This window comes from Camarhynchus parvulus, chromosome 5, assembly GCF_901933205.1.
Source record: "Camarhynchus parvulus chromosome 5, STF_HiC, whole genome shotgun sequence".
NCBI classification, from domain to species: Eukaryota; Metazoa; Chordata; class Aves; order Passeriformes; family Thraupidae; genus Camarhynchus; species Camarhynchus parvulus.
The window spans coordinates 5,930,033-5,950,429 of record NC_044575.1 but is presented as its reverse complement, the minus strand read 5'-3'; the positions used below and the strand labels follow the sequence as shown (position 1 = coordinate 5,950,429).

Genomic DNA, 20,397 nt, shown 5'->3' with positions numbered 1-20,397 from the left:
CAGGGCAGCCAGAGGAATTTCCTGGGTTCTGACAGACAGCCGCTTCTCTTCAGAGGTCAATGTAATTTCTGGCATCTTTGAACTGAGATTTTCCTTTCGCTGTCATGTCCTTTCCCTTCCATCTTGTGGACTTTTCTGTCCCAGGAGCAGAATAGAAATGCCACCACAGGAATTTACTGAGGCTCTTCTGGTCACAGTGCATGCACACACCCTCCTTATCCCCTCTTCAAAAGATCACAGGTCTAAAGAAACTCAGTTGGTGTTTAGGGATGTGGTTTAGTGTGGATTTGGCAGTACTGGGTTAATGGCTGGACTTGATCTTAAAAGTCTGTTCAAACTTGAACAATTCTGTGATTCTATAAAAAGCTTGGGAAAACAATTTTGTAAATCACTGTTTGAACCAAGACCAATCTATTTGCCTCCAAGGTAAAGGGACACCTCACTGATTTTCAGTTTGACCATAGAAAACAAATTTAGAGGTCTTGTGCCTTGAAACTTCTGCTTTGTAGCCCAATGCATTCAGATTTCAACTAAGATTTTTGCATTCGTTTAGTCGTTCTTTTCCAGAGAGATACACTGTTTTTTCCTTGCTTCAGCAAGTAACAGGATGTGGCATAGCAGATTGGAGACTCTGTGTATCTTTTGTGACTTTGCTGCTGTTAAGATTTATTTTTTTTAAGCTGTTCCTGCTGGGCTTTCATGGACCACACATTTTGGCATTGTTTAGCACAATGGGTTTGCCGTGGCAGCATGCAAATACTGTTCCTTCAGCCTTCATGGCAGCCACATCTCAGGAGCCTGGGCCCTGGCAAACACTTCAAAATGGGCAAGGTATTTGCTGGACTTCACACAGATCTCTTTGCCTGATATTTATGAGAAAAATTGTGGTTTCTTCTGTTGCTTCTCGTGAACTATGAAGAGACCTGATGGGCCCTGCATTGTTGTGGTGTTGTGAGGGTCCCCAGGACGAAGTAAGAGATGAGAATTTGACTCCAAGTTCTCAGAAGGCTGATTTATTATTTTATGATATAATATTATATTAGATTAAAAGAAATTATATATTAAAACTATACTAAAGAAAGACAAAGAAGACATCAGAAGGCTTAACAAGAATGAATAATAAAAACCTGTGACTGATCAGAGAGTCCGACAGAGCTGGACTGGGATTGGTCATTAATTAAAAACAATTCACATGGAACCTATCAAAGATGCACCTGTTGGTAAGCAACCTCCAGACCACATTCCAAGCAATCAGATAATTATTGTTTACATTTCTTTTCTGAGGCTTCTCAGCTTCTCAGGAGAAAAATCCTGGCGAAGGGATTTTTCAGAAAACATCATGGTGACACTGCATGCCAGTATGGTGCTTGCTGGAACATTCCTGTAACACACCTGTACATAACTACAGGCCCAAAAAGGCTACAACTGAAACTTCTTAAGGAAAAAATAATCATAATACTGATTTTTTTCCTGAAACTATCTCAAGAAGGACAGTTGTAAAGGCAAGTAAACTTGGCCCAGTTTTTATAAATAACTAATTGATGTAACAACATGTTACCAAAAGTAGTGAATACCAGGATGACATTCCCATTTTACCAAAAAGTTTTAAACCCACTTTCTTTCCTCTGAAGCTTTCAAATTATTAATTTCTGTGGCTGTATACAACATGTTATCTTGTATCTTTCATGTACATTTCTCCTCATCACATCTTAGTCTATCTGTTTTGCTCCTTGATGTACAACAAAAATTCCTTTTATGTCTTTAGAATCTGTTTGGAAATACTCTCTTACTTTTATAAAACTATGTTATTTTGTTATATTATTTAAACAGAATATTCATTTACCAAAGAGGTTAGAGTAGAAATCATAGCTGTGCTTTAAATTCCAGCATATGAATATGCCCAATCTTAATCTCACTTTGTGAGCTGGAAAGAAATTTATCCTCAAGCGCGAGTTTCAGGTGATGCTGGCAATGAAAATCTGGAGGCCCTTTTATCCTTGATACGATGCTTTCTGCTGTTCACATTGAGATGGTGTGGAAACATCTCTGCTCAGCAGACCCCTTTTCTGTGCTGTTAACTCAGGGAGGGGTGGGCATGTTCAGCAATTCACCACGCAGGGCTGGCAGGCCAGCACAAGGATGACTGCATGTGCTTAGCAAAATAAAATGTGTAGACTTTGGTCTAGTTCTCCTCCTCCTGAAGTCAGCAAAGGGTGTTCCTGTAGGCAAGCACAGCAGTAGCAGCAAGTTGATAAATCACTTTTAAAAATTCCACTTCCGTTCTTTAAATGACCGAATGGTCAGAAGGCTGGAGGAGAGCTACACCTAGGAGAAAAATGTGAGGGGAATACTCAAAGGCAAGGGGATGATATATTGCACAGTCTTAACCATCTTGGCTGCTCTTTCTTGCTAGCCCAGCCTGTGGTTGGGATATTATATACCTTGCTTCTTCTGTTTCATTGGGAAAGTAAAACTCTGCTCCTGAGCATTCTGAGTCTCATATTAAAAGAAATAAAAACCAGCTGTGCATGGACAGATATGCAGGTGAATAAGAATTATTTGAAGGGTGGAGGGAAGGGGACTCAGCCACCTTTTATTGCCTGGCAAAAGTACATATGTGAGCAGGATACAATTAATTTGATGTAATGTTTGGCTCATCTGGCCCAACAAGGTGCTGACAGGGAGCGTGGCGAGAGCTCTCATGGTCTGCTCTGCACTTCTCTGTGCCAGGTACAGCAGGGCCAGCCTCAACAGCAGCCTGCTGACTGCTGTGTCCTGTGCTGGGCTCTGGAGCATGATCCTGGAAGTGTTGGATTGTCAAATATAGAGCAGAGCAAACTCCATCCCCAGAGCTGCCATAACTCAGACCTTGTGAATACCTATACAGCCTTTTGTGATGAATGCGATATTAATTTAAGGCCATAACCTCAACCTTGTGTGTATCTATAAAGCTTTTTGTGATGAAGACAGTATTAATTTAAGGCTATATGTTCATATATTCTCCTACATAAAAACAAATAAAAGTTAGCATATGTAATTCTAAATTTAAGGTACAGGGGGGAAATGTTGTAACTATCCTCAAAGAGAAACATCACAAGTGGAAAAACACTGCAGTAATGTTAGACACAAAGAACTGCACATAAATCCTGAAAGAAATCCCAAAATCAAAACTTTAAACTTAGGGCCTGGCAGTTGCTTTAGCATCATTACTTAAAGCACACAGTAACTGAGTTTCCAGATCTGATAAAGTTCATCTTAAACACTTTCATTTAATTTTTTTCCCCTTGTGATGTCAAACTCCCATAGTTCATGAGGCTATCAAATAAGTAACACTGTATTTATCATTAATTTACATATACTGAGTGTTGAGAAATAGGAAAGATTCTGTCTTTGCAAAAGTTTGGAGAGGGAATTGGCAAATGCATGTTGAATTCTGACTACTCTGTACTGCCCAGCCCAGTACCCACTGCTCTTTGTGAGGCATCTGGCTTGTTCCTTCTGTATTTACCACAAACACAGGGGTACAAAGGCAAGTGCACTTGTGCTTACCAAAATGTTCTCTCTTCTGCTGTGCCCACAAAATGCTATATTGACATCCATGCATAGTCATTTGGCTCCAAATGGAGACTCAGCTGGGTCACTGCTCTGTTTGTAAATAGCACAGATTTACAGGCATATTTTAAAAAGTGCATGATGTGTATATTTCTCCTTTTGAAGCTGTCTTTCATTATGTTATTTAAAATTATACAGACACCGTACAAGCAGCATGTCTGCAAAAAAATGGATAATGTGTGAAATTCAGGCTGAAATCCGAAGACAAGAAGCCTGAGACAGTAACTGGTGCTAGAACCAGAGAGCAAATGTAAGGAAAGGATTGTGCTCAGCCTTGGGCTCATTCCTGCTTATAACTGATGGCAGGATGGATGAATAGAGTTTTTTTCCAGGGCACACACGAACCGCATGGAACAAATAGACGTTGATGTCTACCCCTCATCAGCTAACCAACGTTACCAGCTTGTAAAAACACAACAATTATTAGCTGATTTAGAAATATCCTCATGGTAATTTCATTTCACTTATTATGCCTAATGGATAGCTAGATATTTGCATGAAGTGTGTGTGGCTTTTTGCCTGAATTGTTAATCAAGTGATTAAGTGGTAAGTGAAAGTAGTGCATCCAGATGACATTAATGCTGTTCCACTCCTGGATGCCTCCTGAACCAGTCACAGCAAATTATCTGTTTTAAACCTTCCTTAAGCTGCTCATCTGCAAATCAAAGCAGGGTTGGTACAGGCAATCTATCATGTTAAGTCACCTTTCCTTCCACAGCCTTTTTATAGTGGTCAGCCTACAACAGTTGTTTTGTTTTGTAGAAGTGGATGTGACGATGCCTGCTGCTTCTCACCACAGACACAGAGGAAGAGCAGGCAGAAGAGCTCTGCAAAATGTTATCAAGACTGAAATGTCTGTAGTAAGCTTGAAGTTTAACTTGCAGGAAACTATTTAGTTGTGGTGGTGTTCACAGGGGTCTCAGGACGAGGGAAGAGACGAGAATCTTGACTCTGTGTTTCAGAAGGCTGATTTATTATTTTATGATATATACATTATATTAAAACTATAATAAAAGAAGAAATTATTTCATCAGAAGGCTTGAAAGGAAAGGAATGGAATGATAATAAAATCCTGTGACTGACCAGAGAGTCCAAGACAGCTGACTGTGATTGGCCATTAATTAAAAACAACCATATGAGACTAATCTAAGATGCACCTGTTGCATTCCACAGCAGCAGATAATTATTGTTTACATTTCATTTCTGAGGTCTCTCAGCTTCTCAGGAGAAAAATGCTAGCAAAAAGATTTTCCATAAAACATGTCCGTGGCATTTACGAAGTAATAAAGTGCCACTAAGTTCTTTTGTGCGCTCAGATCTGGGGCCTCCAACACAAGAGAGAAGAACTTGATGGAGCATGTCCAGAGGAGGCCACCAAGGTTCTCAGAGGGCTGGAGCACCTCTCCCATGAATACAGGTTTAGAAAGCTGGGCATGTTCAGCCTGGAGAATGCTTCAGGGAGACCTAGCAGCCTTCCAGTGCCTAAAGGGGGGTTACAGGGCACCTAGAGATGGACTTCTTGCAAGGGCAGGTAGTGACAGAAGAAGGGGAAACAGCCTTAAGCTGAAGAAGTGTAGGTTTAGACAAGATATTAGGAAGAAACTCTTTATTGGGAGGGTGGTGAGACTCTGGAACAAGCTCTCCAGAGAAGCTCTGGACACTCCATCCATGGAAGTGTTCAAGGCCGGGTGTTAAATGGGGCTTTGAACAATCAAGCCTAATTGAAGGCATTTCTACCCATGGCAGCGTGTTGGAAACCAGATTATCTTCAACACCCCTTCCAACCCTGACCGTGATTCTGTTTTCCTATGGGTGCTGCGCACAGGATGTACAAACATCTGCTGGAAGCTGAGACCCTGCTATCCTTCAGGCCCTTCACCTTAGGGCAGCTGAGGCTGAACTGAACGCTGTGGGCACTGTGCCCACACCTACCTTCACCCTTCGGCACCCACGTTACCTGGCACCCTGGCTCACTCGCCCACCTTGTCTCACTCGCCCACCCTGGGTCACTCGCCCTGCCCTGGGTCCCTCGCCTACCCAGCCCCGGTGTGCCCGGCCCCTCTGCGCGGCCGGAGGACGGAGCGGGGGGCGAGGCGCTGCCCCCGGCTCCATTGGGGCTCCCGGAACGCAGAGTGCCCTCAGCCGGGAGCGGAGCGGCTCCCGCACCGCCCGGGGCCGCCGGGAGCCGTGCGAGGCGAGCGGGCCCTCCCCGGCGGGAGGGAGGGCGGGAGGAGGGAGGGAAGGAGCGGGAGAGCCGGGAGAGCTGAGCAGGAGCTGCCTCAAATGCTTGAAATAATTCCGCTTCCGTTCAGAGCCGGGAACAGCCTCCCACGGCACCGGGGCCTCGGAGCCGTGCCGCTGCTCCGTCCCGCAGCGCCGGCTGGCCCAGCATGGCAACCTCCCCGCAGAAATCCCCTTCTTCCCCCAAGTCCCCCACCCCGAAATCTCCCCCCTCCAGAAAGAAGGATGATTCCTTCCTGGGCAAGCTCGGCGGCACGCTGGCCAGGAGGAAAAAAGCCAAAGAAGGTAAAAATTAACAGGTTCGCATATTTCCTGGGAGTTACCTTACTGTGTGGGGGGGAGGAGACAGGGGGAGAGGAAAAGGCTCTGGGGAGCGGGAGGAAGGGGCTGGCGGGGAAGGACGTGCGGGGTGGGGTGGGCAGGCGAGCGGCGAGGGAGGAGCCGCCCCGGCCCCGCCGGCACCATTCCCGGGGCCGCTCCGGGGCCCTGTGTGTGGGGCCGCACCCGGAGCGTGCGTGCAGTGTTTGTGTGCGGATCTGTGTGCGGGGCCGCTCCCGGGGTCTGTGTGCGGGATCTGTGTGCGGGGCCGCTCCCGGGGTCTGTGTGCGGGATCTGTGTGCGAGGCCGCTCCCGGAGTGTGTGTGCAGTGTTTGTGTGCGGGATCTGTGTGCGGGGCCGCTCCCGGGGTCTGTGTGCGGGATCTGTGTGCGGGACCGCTCCCGGAGTGTGCGTGCAGTGTTTGTGTGCAGTGTTTGTGTGCGGGATCTGTGTGCGGGGCCGCTCCCGCGGTCCGTCTGCGGGCCCGGCCGGGGAAGGACGGATGGAAGGAGCGCTGCCCGCAGCGGGCCGGGCGGCCGGCGGGCTCCGCAGGCCTGGGAGCGCACGGGGTTGTTTTCCCTCAGCGGGATTTGCCTCCGCTGCTGGGGTGCGGCCACCCCAGAGCCCGGTGCCGCGGGCCCCCCAGAGCCCGGTGCCGCGGGCCCCCCAGAGCCCGGTGCCGCGGGCCCCCCAGAGCCCGGTGCCGCGGGCCCCCCAGAGCCCGGTGCCGCGGGCCCCCCAGAGCCCGGTGCCGCGGGCCCCCCAGAGCCCGGTGCCGCGGGCCCCCCAGAGCCCGGTGTGAGTCACCAGGCGGTGCGTGCGTTGGTGCGCGGTGCGGTCAGCACACAGCGCTCTGTGCGAGGCACGCCACTGATGCGAGTTCCAGAGCAGCGATCGTTCCTCAGCGGCTCGGAACGCAGTTACCCTCGTGCTGAGCAAAATACTTCCACAGACCCTTTAAAGAAGGCCGAGCGTGTACAACAGTCTGGTTCTTTGTCCGTACATGCGAATTAATACCCACCCCGCCGCTGAATTTTCCTGTGTGAAATTCCATGACGGCGAGAGAATCGGAATTTACCCTCGCTCACCCATCGTTTTCACAGCTGAACTTAATTTAAATATGATGCAAATAGAGCTAACTTAAGAGTCGCTTCAAATGAGTTTGTCAAGCAAAATTCATTGCTTGTGAGTGTGAGGAAGGGTATGAGGCTCAGCAGCCGCTTGCTCCTCATGTGCACGTGGGCGCTGGAGCCAGGCACGCAGTGTTTCAGAGCAGCACCAGTGCTGGGGACAAGGATGACACCACTTGGGAGAGTACAGCTCCTCATTCTGTAACTATCACGTCATCTTTCTGTGATGTACGGCCTTGCTTTTCAATTAAAACCATGCTGCACAATTGTGCTCACATTATTTGGCTTTTTCTGGTCGTTGCAGATGGACCAGATGTTGATGAAATAGTAAAGAATGACAGCCCCATTAATTACCTACTTTTTAAAATTACTCTGTTAGAGTATTTGTGACTATTAGCAACATTGAACTAGTAACTATCTTCCTTGCTGAGTCCATGCTGTAGGTGTGTTTAGAGATCTTTAAGTAAGCCTATTTGTGGCAGTTTGGGTATGTCCATTACATTGTCATTAGTACTGGTTTTGCTATTAAATGCTTTTTTCCTTAGTGACAGATGTCTGAAGTCACAAATCTCCAGCAAACTGTTAGAGGCAGCAGTTACTATTATCCACTATCTTGTAATCTTCCAAGAATATGTATTCTGTGAAATCATACTTCTTCTCATTAATGTATTACATTTATTGATTAAAACCTGCACCTACCATTTCATTATCATCTGTCCTTTTGAAATTTTGAAACTGCATTGTCCTTGTCTTTTGTGTTTCCCAATTTTCTAAGGTCTGTCTAAAAATAACTGGTTTAGAGAGCTGGGGATTTTTAAATTAACTGTTACTTGCTGATGGACAAAATGTATTGTGTTAAATTCACTGTGGTATCCTTTTTACTTGGGTGTGTGTTTGTGACATTTATCTGGTGGAAGCATATATAGAGGTGAAATTGATAGTATGCTATCTTATCTTTCTTTTTATTGATTTATGGCTTTTAACACATTCAGGTTGCTTCAGCCTTACTGTGAAGCCTGTCCCCTTTCTTACTTCTTAATTTTTTCTCTACTAAAAATAAATACAAGTTTGCAAACAATTAATGAGCATTGTGCCTTGCTGGCTGTGGCCCACATAGGTTCCATCTTAAGTTGTGCTGATTTTTTTTCTAGGGCTCCAGGTATTTTTGAAGCCTAGCTAGGAATTTCAGAGGTCAGTTTGCTTGTTCATCTAGGATCTGAGCTTTGGTGGTTTTTTCCTGCTTTAACCAACCTGTGGCAGGTTTCCCATGGAGGTGGGTCTTGGTCATAGAAGTGCACGTGGTTACTCAACTGCTAACACACAGGATGTATAGGAAAATGGTCAGTATAAGTCAGGATAAATGAGGGACATGTGAAAATTTCCATGTCTTTCAGTTGGTGTAAATTCTGCTGTTACATAGGCGACAGAAGCATACTGATTTACTCCAGTGTTTTACCACAAGGGCTATGAACTGGTGGTTTTTAACAGTGCAAAAAATGTTTTATCTCTTGTAGGGACTATGCTCGTTACACTGTAGTACCATCTCTGCTATATGTGTAGTTAACTGTTGTAGGTAATACATGATTACATGTCTGTGAGTTTTGTATTTTTGTCATCAACAGGTGTTTTGATTGTTGTCAAAACTGCATTTTTGTATATTGCAACAACAGAGCCAGTGCCAAAATGCTTCACCAAATGAAAATCCTTTAGGATCTGAAGTGACTTTATGATGAAGAGTAATGCAGATTATTTATGAAGAGAGTAAATTTACGTAGTTTTAGGTGTAGCAGAAATAGTTTATCATACAAGATAAAATGCAATTTCAGTGTTGATGTTAATTTATATGCACAAATATATATATAAAATATATAGCAAATCTTTGCTTATGTATTTCAAAGTTCCTGGCAATGGTAAGAGATCCGCCAGTGGAAGAGGCGAGGGTAGTTTAGACAAGTGAAATGAATTCTCTAATATCAGAGCACAGGTTACTGACCAAAACAAAGAGAGTAACCTGAGATACTTGAGATATCACACAGGATGTAAGCAGGGATAAGGCATACCAGGAGACATATGTTATATGGAAAATACATTGCCATTAAATATTAGAGAGTATTGACAAAATCTGGAATTTGGAGCTCAGATTTGTTTATGTTGTCTGTCACGTAGAGCCATAGTCTAGTTTTCATTTACAGCATCTCATCACCAGTGGTGTAATTCCAGGATGAGAGCATTGTGCTTTGGTCTTCCTTGTGAGAGCATCTGCAGCTGCATCTCTAAATGGAGCATACATTCTGTTAAGGTAGCAAAATTACAAATTATTAAGTAGGTTTGGGAATTAATTAAATGAGCTTTATAGGCAGTGAGAGAATTGTGAACAAAGACTAAAATACTTGACAGCCTGTCTGCAAACTGAACTGTGGTGTGCAAAAGTTGTTTGTGGTTTTTAATAAGGTTCCATCCCCTTTATTGCTGAAAGGCATTTAAAGACTGGCCACCCCATATATGCTAGTGAAGGATCCCAGTCCTTATGTAGCAGGGGTTCACATACATGGTGGAGCTCATCATATGAGCAAAAAAAGCCCACAGATTAGATTTTTTGTAAGCTTGTTACAGTATTCTGTACTGTGTACTGAACATGTCTTTAAACCCATGTAAGAAGAGAACAAAATGGCCTTTTTAAAAAAGATTTGGGGGCGAGGCGGGGGGATAGTGGAGATTGTGTTATCTAATGAATTTTTCATGGTGGATTTAATAAGGTCATGTGTGATTGTCCTCCTTGAATTTTCCTGGCCTGGCAATTATAAACACAGAAAATTTCCTCCCCCTAATAGCTCACCTTAGTGGACAATGTAAAGAATGGGCCCCTGACATGCTGATAAATCTGTGACACATTTGGGTACAGAGAGTGAAGTTCAGAATTGCTTAAATTGCAGAGGAGCAGATGGGAAACAGACAGCTTGAACCCGCGAATTTGGTGGAGAGCAATTGTACGGGCTCAGTCAGTTTGCCAATTGATGTGACATCAATTTCAGTAATTTGACTGCTCTTCTGCCTAGTTTATTTGGGGCTGATGGGCAGGAGAAAAAATTAATCTTCTGCTGTCCTCCATTTATGATATTTCTTCTTTTTGTGTTTGTCTTGTTTTGATTTAATTTTGGTATGTGGGGTAGGTAGTGTGCCTCTCTGTGTGCCTCAGGGAAGAGTATGTTAACAATGTAAAATATTGTAAATTCTGGTGGGTTTTGACAATAGCCTTAACTTTCTTAATCTTCATGTATAATATGAAATGAGAAAAATCTAAGAATACAGAGAGTAAATGTAGGCTGATGAAAGCTTTTCAGGTGTTTTACATAAAATGTTTGTCTTTCTGCAATCCATGAGTAAAATGCTTTGCTGTGGGGCTCACTGACAGAAAGATCATGCCTTGGTCTTGCTCTGGGCCTTTTCCAATGAAATAAACTTATTTCTTGATGTTGAAGAAGTGTTTTGCTAGATTTTAATTGATTTGTTTTCTTTGGACCTGTTTCTGCAACTTACTGCGCAGCAATTGCAAATGACTAGTTTTTGTGTCAGTAGATGTTTGTGCTTGTCTCTTTCTTGTGTGAGAGGTTCTCAGCTGGCTGAAACACTCAGCAGGCTTTTCTTTTCCTCTGCTCTTCCCTGATGCTGTATTTAAAATCAGGAGCTGGAAGAACTGATATGTGTCCTACCATCATATTTGCTGATGTGTGGCATGAATGATGCAAATGAACCCCTGGGTGCGAATTTCATACTGGTGTTTAGAGGATGGCATGTGGTATCTTCTGGGAAAAGGGAGATGTGGGAAAGGCTTTATTGTCACTCTTACCCGTGCTTCTCCCATTCTGCCTTTCACTGCACATACCAGTACATCACCCCTACGCCTTACAGTGCCATCAGGGTGGCTGAGCTGCTGGTTTTGCTGTCTGACATGAACGTGGTTCTCCACCAACCTCACTGCACAGCAACTGCAATGTGCTCAAAATCTTTTCCCTGTATTCTGTGCTGCACATTTCTGTGTCCCTGGCGATGCTGGGCAAAACCTGTTAGCATCACCATTGAAGGAATTACTGCCTTGGAGCAAGTTCTCTTAAGTACATAAAATACTTCTGTGCTGTGAAAGGAATGTGAGCAAACAGAAAAATAGAGGGGAGGTCCACTTGCTTTGTTTGTTGTCGCTTCACTGCTTCAGGCCTTCTGAGCACACGTGCAGTAGGAGAGAAACTCCTCAGGAGGACAGCACCAGGCTGCTGTTCCTGGGCTTTGAAAGCAGATTGTCAGGGCATTATCTGGGGAGGCCTGTGCTGTGGTGGTGGAAGGGATTGCTCAGTGGAAAGGAAGAGGATTGCCTCTGAAAGCTGAACAGCCTCCTGTTGCTTGGGCTGGGATGGCAATGGCCCTGCAGATGCAGCTCTATTGTATTTGCAGGGTGCCCCATGGCAGGGAGGAATGATGGATCTGACTCCATGTTCTCAGAAGGCTAATTTAATATTTTATGTTACTATATTAAATTAAAGAATACTATACTAAACTATACTAAAGAATACAGAAAAGGTACTTACTGAATGCTAAAAAGATAATAATGAAAAGTCCTGGCTTTCCAGAGCCCCAACACAGCTTGGCCCCAATTGGCCAATGAGTCAAAACAGCTCACAGCAGAATCCAATGAAACAATCTCCAAACACATTCCATATGTGAGCACAACAGAGGAGAAGCAAATCAGATAAGGTTTTCCTTTGTCTCTGAGGCTTCTCAGCTTCCCAGGAGAAAACTCCTGGGTGAAGGGATTTTTCAGAGAACATGAATGCCAGAGCTCCCAGGGATAAATGTGGATGGCATCTCTGCCCTGCTTGGGGCTGTTCAGCATCTGTCCAGCTGGGCTCTGCCCATGTGCAGCTTTCTTTGTCCCCCTCTTTTTAATAGCCTCTGGCTCCAGTTGATTCAGAGAAAGACATGAAATATTGTGAATGTGTTTTTGAACCTCAAAAATAAAATATGATCCTGAAATTATTCTTAAAAGTTCATTGTTTCAACCAAATATTCATGCAGGGCCCAGTCCAGCTATGCTCGGTCTGTGTGTTTCATGTCCAGCTCAAATCTGCAGGAATAGGTGAGTCCCAGGTGCCAGCTTTTTGGCCCGACAGGTTATTGCGTGTATATCCAGAGCTGGGCTATCATGGTAGAGCTGAGTGTGTGAGTGCCTGCTTGATGTGAGTGCCTCCCAGCAGGTGCAGAGGGGTTAGATCACACAGGTACAGGACTGTGCTGGCAGTGTTGAGATTAACAAAGCACAGCAGTGCTAGCCTCGTGTGTGCCAGGGAGGGGGCAAAGGAGCCCGTGGTGGTGCTCACTGGAGGCAGGAGGAGCCATGCATGCAGTGAGGGGATGTGTGTGAAGGGAGCACAGGGCCAGGCTGTGCATGATTATTTTGTGAAACTTACTGCTGTGAGGTGTTTTGGATGCCAGAAATGTTTTCTAAAAGGAATTGGGGGGTGGGGGCTAAAAGCGAGTCTTTGTGGATCTTGCACGTCTCCAGTGGTCCATGTGTGAATCACGTAGGCCATCAGAGACATCTTGTGTTCAGAAATCATAAAATACCTGTTGTGGCATGTTGTTAGCATTATGAAGCTGTTGTGAAGCTTCTGTTGATTTGCCATTTCCTGTTAGTATTGGAAAGAAGGCATTTCTGCCAGGTACCAGGGCCCTGGGCTTTGATCTCCTGTTCTGACCCAAACCAGAATTCTACTGTTCTCTGACTACCTGCATGAGGGCAGGAGCCACTGAACTCTTGTCTTTGCATTTGACTTGCAAAAGCCTAAATTATGTGGGCAAGTCAGCTGCTGCAGAAATATGTTTTATTTCCTGACTTTTTCCCATTTAAATAATTCCTTCATCATCTGAGCTGAGGTTTCAGCTAAAAATAAACATGCATTGAACAATTGGTTGAAGAGCAGCCTCCAGTGCTTTCAGATTACAGGATGGAGCCATGAAAAAGACAACCAAAAAACCAAAACAAAAACAAACAAACAAACAAACAAAAACCAAAACCAACCAACTAACAACAATAACAACAAAAGAACCAAAACAAAACAAAACAAAAAAAACCAAACACCAAAACCAGCTAGGGACCAGCTCAGATTGATGCACTTTTGTTTCAGTGCTAATTTTTCCTTTACATCTCCAGATTTAAAACATGCATTCCCTTAGATCATCCTCATAAAAACATATATCCAGTTTGGATATAATTGAATAATGCTGTAGAAGAAATATGAGGTACTCAACTGAGGATAAAGTTTTCACCCTCAGTGAAGTGAGTGAGCTGTCAAGAGAATTTGGAGTTTTAGAGCTCTGATATTTCCCGTAGCATTTAAAGGAATATGCCCTGAAGGTAAGGGAAGACCTAGAGGCCAAGATTGGCAAAGAGAAAATTTCTCATTGGATTTACATCTTCTGAAACCCCCCACCTTAAAGGCAGCTACCTGTAAGTACAGGTCTGTGCTTCTAGAAGTCTCCCTTGGACAGAATCTCTGGGATATATCCTAATTTTTATTTTCTTTCTTTAGTGCCTTTCACAACCATAAATGATGCCCTCTTTGCAGAACAGTTTAGTACTGGCCTCTCTGCCTTTCTCACAGCGATTAAGATAAGGACAGTCCAGTTTGTTTGTTATGTCACTGTATCTGAGATCAAGTGCTTCCTAAGAACTTAATCCAGAGTTGTGCAGTCTTTTTCAGCAAAATGCTGGTGTTGCTGTGGGTGAAATCAGCAGTTGCTGAACTGGGACACGGTTCTTAGTGAAGTGAAACTTGAGAAAATCAGTGGTTGAGGTGTACCTAAAATCGTGTTGCCCACACCAGTTCCTGTTCAAATACAGTTGTTGTATCCCTAACAATAAGCTGTTTTATCAGCTGAACTGCAGCCAGCCCCACAAGAAGACATCCTGAAAGGCCAGCTGACGCTGCAGGTGCTGCAGTCAGCGCTGTGCTGGAAGCAGTGTTATGCCCTTTTGCCTGAGAGGATGAGCTGCAAGGCAGGATATTTCGCAGTGTTCACATTTTCACTTGCAGCTCTTCCAGATGTGGGGCTGTGCTGGGGCTGAAGGTGTAGCTTGCTCTCTGTGTGTTCTGTGTGCCTTCTCCAGCTCGTAGGAGTTCCTGTGCTGCTCCTGTGTGTGTGGCTGTAGTTGGAGCACTGAGTAGCAAAGCCTTGCTCTCTACATGCAACATCATGCATCTTCTGCTTGGTGTGCTAATACTTACTAATCGATAATGTTATTTGGCTTGAATACCTTTGTCCCTGTTGGAATTGGGTGTGTATGTCTGTGTTGAGTGCACCAGTGAGTTAATTCACTTTAGTGACCAAACTGAAATATAAACAAAAGATGTCTTGGACCAAAAGCAAAATCAGATCAATAGTCTTTTGTGAATCCTTGGTCTGCTCTGCAACTACTCCTCGAAAAGCTGTGCTCAGGCCAGGGAAAACCAAGGCCCAGAAAAAAACTAGGGATGTGACTGGTCAAAAGTGAGTTGTGCTGGCAGAGCTGTATTAGGAAGATTAGCCACCATCTGTTCACCCAAATCCTGCACCTGCCTCTAGACTGTACCACTGTTCAGCAAGCAGTGATCTTTCTCAAAATATTAAAGAATTGCAGGGTGAAGTAACAAAGCTCTACAGTCTCCCAAATGCTCTTGTTTCCTTTCAGTTTTGTAGTAGTCCATGGGAAATAATTGCATGTGGTGCTATGAAATGTTCTGATCATATATGTGGATTTAACACAAAAGGTCCTGACTTAGCAATACTGCTTTCCTTTTAATCTTTGCACTTCCCTTCCTGACTTCGTATTGATCTTTGTGTCAAGCAGCACACAGTGTACCATGGTTGACAATATGTTACTTTTTCTTAGATAATTATTTTTGTGAAAGAAAACACTTGGAATATGAATTCTGTGAGTCATTCTTGGTAGTTGCAGTTATGGTTAAGTCCCTCTGGCTTCTCTGATTCCTGCTTAGTACAGAGCTGCTCCTGTTCTTTGCACTTCCAGTGGAGTGGTAGAGCAGTCTGTGGCACTGATCCAGTGATGGGTGATATTAGCTTTTATTCATAGGGAAACCTATGAAATCCCACTTGGGAAAAGGGACTTTAGGAGGAGAGGGGGTGCAACAATTGTCAGTGAGCACTGTTCCCCATCAGAAGCTCTGGGCAGAGACTCTAGTGGAGAGAAAAGCAGCTCCAGCCCAGTAGTGATTTCCCAGACATAAAAATACAATCCCACACTGCAAAAGCTTTGAAAGAATAAAAAATTCCAAATGTAGCCTGAGCATTCCAAATGTAGCCTGAGCATTGCCATTTCCTGAATATTCCTTTAACATAAGGTTGGTAATTTTTATAATGAAATACGTGTTCACAAGAAGAAAAAGTTTGCCACCACATCAATGTAAATTTCCTTGGGAGTTACCAGCTCTTTTGCACTAGCCATGTTTCTTTGGTCATCTTCATATGCTGCTTTCCCATGTTCACATCTACTACAAACAAACACCTACAACTCCACATTACCAGCCGTGGTCCCTTTTCAGACAGCATGCAGGTAATGATTGCTGGGTTCTTTTCTGGTAGAATTAAGCACTCCAGCTTCTCATTTACTGCAGAAGGAAAATGGAAGTTGCTTCTGATGATGGGGCCATTTCTGGGTTTTCTGGGTTCTGAGAGATGCAGTGCTGTCCTGCTATTGCACCTGCGGCTCTTTTTCCCATGCTTGGTGGTTTCCCTGGAACTGCACTAGTGTGGGTGTTAGCTGATCCCAGGGCTATGGCTGAGCCCCTCCCTGGCCCAGGGACAGCAGGTGTCACCCTCAGCAAACACATGGATAAGGTGCAGGCAGCCTGCAGAGCACATGTGCTGCAGGGCCGGGAGTTAAGGTCAGAATTTCCCAGACAAGAATGCCTAAATTGCTGTGCCCTACTTACCCAACTGTGAGCTGGATTAATGAAAGGGAGAGTTTAGACAGAGTACATTTAGAGTTTAGACTTTGGGTACATTTTGTGGGAGAAGAGATGTTTTCTTTTGTATCTGTCCAGGTGGTCCTTTTGAAGCAAGCCAAAATAAGCTTCCTCACCTGGGTAACGGCCTGAATAGGTTGGCAGGGTGTGAATCCATTTTCAACACATGTAAAGAAAAGTGTAACAGTTTGCCAGTGCACAGCCTTTCATTTATTTTTTTCTTAGCAGGTTTTTTCTTTGGCCACTGAGTTAGGCTGAGGCCTAATTTTTTTTTTAACCGTAGGCAGCTCTAAAGTAGCAAACTATTAATAGTGAAATATTGGTTTAGAAGAACACTAATGCACAGGGGATTCTAGAGCAAACGAGGCAATGCTGTCAATGGTTCAGATTGTTCTTAATTACAATAATGGCATTATAGGAGCTGCAGTTGCTGTTGGGCACAAAAGAAGATAATGATAATGTCAGAGTGCTCAGAGTAAATGCAGTATAATGTATTGCAGAGCTGAATTCAAAAGATGATATGCCTAACTTGTCGTCAGAGTGCATGAAGAAGAAGAATGGTAAAAGGTCAGAACACTTTTCGTTGTAACTGTGTAGTTCAGGGGTTTGGGTTTTGTGGTTTGTGGGTTTTTGTGGCCTATGCTTTCAGGTTTAAGAAGAAATGTCAGGTTTCATGTGTTTAAATGGTAAGTATTAATTTTATTAGAAGGTGCGATTACATCTGTCTTACCCACTTGGAATAAAGAACATCACTCTTGCTTTGAGAAAGAAAGGAGATACCTATTGGCTCAGTACCCTCATATCCTCAACACATTTGATATTGATCCTGTCAGAATAACAGGAATATGGTAGATTTGGGCCTAAGTCATAATTTGCCCCAGTAGCCTCTGGAAGTTTGTCCACACCTATTTGATTCATGTGATCCCTATTTTATAATGAGACCAAAAAAAAATGAACTCTGACTTTAGACATGTTTGAAAGCTGCATTAGAATTTTATGGCTAGAGGCCAAATCTGAATTGCAGCACTTTCAAACATTCTTATGCTGTGCACTCAAATTCATTACTGCAGAGAAAGAGACTTTGCTGTTTGACTGCAAAGTAAAACTGGCAGCAGAGCAGCTCGTGGTCTCGCATTCTTGTCACTGCTTTGTTATAATTCTCAATCATATGTAAGGGCACGGGATAAACTGGAAAATAGTGGTGGTATTCCTCATTATACCATGAGCGTTCCAAGTGACTTAGTGTCCTGCATAACTCTTAAGTCCTTACTGCAGTGGTGGGTTGAATTGGAAACAAAATAATCAACATCCAGTTGATCTGCAGCTTTATTATCCTGTTCATTTTTAACCGACTTGAAATAGTTACCCGCAAATAAATCATCTTTAACCGATTTGATGCGGTTACTCCCAAATGAAACGGTTTGTGTAGAATCCGAATAAATGGTTTTTAGGAGTTGCTGTCTGATGCAGAAGGAGCCAGCCTGTACACCCAGTTTTTCCTCAGCAGCCCGCAGGGTGCAGGTGCTCCGAAGGGCACAAGGTGGCTCCAGCTGACGAGGAAAGCTGTTGTGAGCAGCCCAAGTGCCAGGAATGAGTCCGGAGGAATCGGCTGCTGCTGTGTCAGAATGGAGCTCAGCAGATCCTGGGTGCACGCCTGGTATTCTGAAAATGAGCTGAATCTTAATGGCCTGTAGCAGAAAGCCCTGTCTAGCCTTAGAGTCAAACCAGTACATTCAGATTGCATTTGGGGTCTTGTATTTTGTTTTTGAGGGGGTTCCCCCTGTGGATTTTATCAGACATTCTCCTTTTGCCTGAGTAAAAGATAATTCTGTGCAGAACAGCATTCCCAGGGTAAGCTATCAAAATAAACAGAGCTGGTGTACACAGAGAGAACACAAATGTAAAGTAAGCAAGGCAGAAGATAGAACGGAGAATAAAAGCTTATGAGAAGGGGATTCAGATTTTTGGTCTGGGTTGTTTGGGTTTTTTTGGAAACAGGTCGTTATAATTTAATGGATAGATGAGAGAAGAGAATAAGTTGATAAGAAAACCCCATATTATAAACATATAGTCAGAAATGCTTTGTGTCTGTTGTTGGTCTTGCACCCTCTAAAATAGCAGTTTTGTTTTCAGAGACTCTTAGAAGTAAATTGCTTGTCTGTTGCTATTCCCAACATAATATTAGCTGGTAACAGTCTGGCCTTACACAGAACATCTCATCTGACTGAAACACCTGAGAATTTTAAGGTGAGATCAGAAAAGGAGAAATGTTTGTTCTCCCCGCACCATCTGCTTAGGCAACTGAGGCAGAAAAGGTGAATTGATTTACTCATGTGATCTTCTGCAGGCAAAGGAGCGGAAGGAAGCCGTGGTCTCCTCATTTCTGTGGTTAGTCTTGCTCCATTCACAGCTTTTGTTGGTTTTTTAACTCTCCGATGTGTGTCCTGGTACAGTTTAGATTTTTATATGAAACTGAACTTTTAACTGGTTGGGGTTCTTTGGTTTGTCAGTTGGTTTTTATATGTGAACTAGGTAGAAGTTTCCTGCGGTATGAATTTTTAAATATGCTTTACATACAGTAGCAGCAGGAATTATATTAAATAGATATATGAAGAAATAACATTTCTTAATGTGATCTTTGACTCTATCCCAAAGAAGGAAGGCTTGGTTAAGAGGTTTAAGATGTTTGACGTAATAACAGACTTTCTCAAAGTAATGTCAGGTGTTAAAAAAATTTATAAATCTAACTTTGCTGTATTATTTATTTTAAAAGTCTTGAAGTGTATAGTTTTCTTCTCTAACATCTAATGTTAAATACAGTGAAATAGATTAGACACCACACCTACATAGAGCTAATGTTAAAACAGCACAAAGCACGATTTTGACTTTGTAAATTCTTTGTATTTTCATTTTTACAACTTAATTTTATCAAAAGTCAGCTGTGGGCATGATTCTAATTACTAGCTTCCCATATTAGATGTAATCCCTTTGTTCTTCATTCAGACAGGACGCCCATTAAGGTCGAAGAAAGTTTTGACTGAATAAGGAATACAACAACTGGCTGTAGTTTTAGTACATGTAGGGCCAGATTGTGGGTCAGGGCCAGCTTTAAGTGTACAGCTCCAGTGATTCCACATCTTGTGCATAATAGGCAGATCCTTCACACTGTTATGATGGTACTTTATTAACATGTCAAATACAGAAGAAAAAAACCTGACAGTGCTATGGCTGCTCAGAATCTTATTAGCACGTCTTGGTGTTTTGTGTTTCTGAACTGAAATTATGCAAATATGTCTTCAAAAACATTTCCCTGTTTTCATGAGAGAGCAAAGAAAATAGAAGTAATCAAAAATTGGTATTAAATACTCATATAGTTCAGGCAATTAATAAATCTGCCGTTGCAGAATAGAAGGTCTGTGGGCTGGAGCTGGCTCTTAACTTAATGTTAACTTACATTTAATTAGCTAGACCAGATGGAAGCTGGCTAAGCTTCGCATGAAGGCTTGTGGGAGAAAGACATAATCTTCCATTTTGTCAAAGGAACTAATACCACAGATTAAAGGTCGGTGTTCCTTTCAGAATTTAAAGAGTGGATGCACTGTGGCTGACAGCAAGAAACAGCAAGGGCACTAACAAATTAGCTTAACCCCTGGATGACTGGCGTGCCAGCTCTGCTTCATTCAGTTCCCCAGTTCAAACCATCAGTCTCCAGTTCCAGTAATAAATCCCAGGGAGATAAGGATGTCTGTAATTTTTATTCTTTTGTCAGGGAAGTAGAATTGTATGTAGGCACTTATCATGGCTAGAGGGATGAAGTTGTGGGAAATGTTTTCTTACTCAGCGGAGTAAAACTTCACGCTGTTCAGATGCTAAGCACTTGGGATCAGTCTGACAAACCACTTAATTCCCCTCCTGACAATGAGCGTGCAAGGAGACAAGTCAAAGACGCAAGTCAAGAAAGCATTCATGGCTCAAAGAGGTGCATACATGGATCATGTCAGAGTAGGCAGAGCTCAAGGACTAAATCAGGCACATTCTCTGCTAAGGCTTGGAAATGGAGTGCAAAGAGGGAATGGAGCTAT

General features: G+C 43.5%; 1 protein-coding gene across 1 annotated transcript in view; it reads left to right on the top strand.

Annotated features, from left to right (window-relative positions):
- The first annotated feature begins 5,857 nt into the window (after positions 1-5,857).
- The window catches only part of PARVA (parvin alpha), a 62,723-nt gene continuing 48,183 nt past the window's right edge, over positions 5,858-20,397 (top strand). Inside the window, exon 1 of the mRNA XM_030948743.1 lies at positions 5,858-6,138. Coding sequence (XP_030804603.1) covers positions 6,003-6,138 — 136 coding nt within the window. The 5' untranslated portion in view covers positions 5,858-6,002. The remainder of the gene's footprint in view (positions 6,139-20,397) is intronic.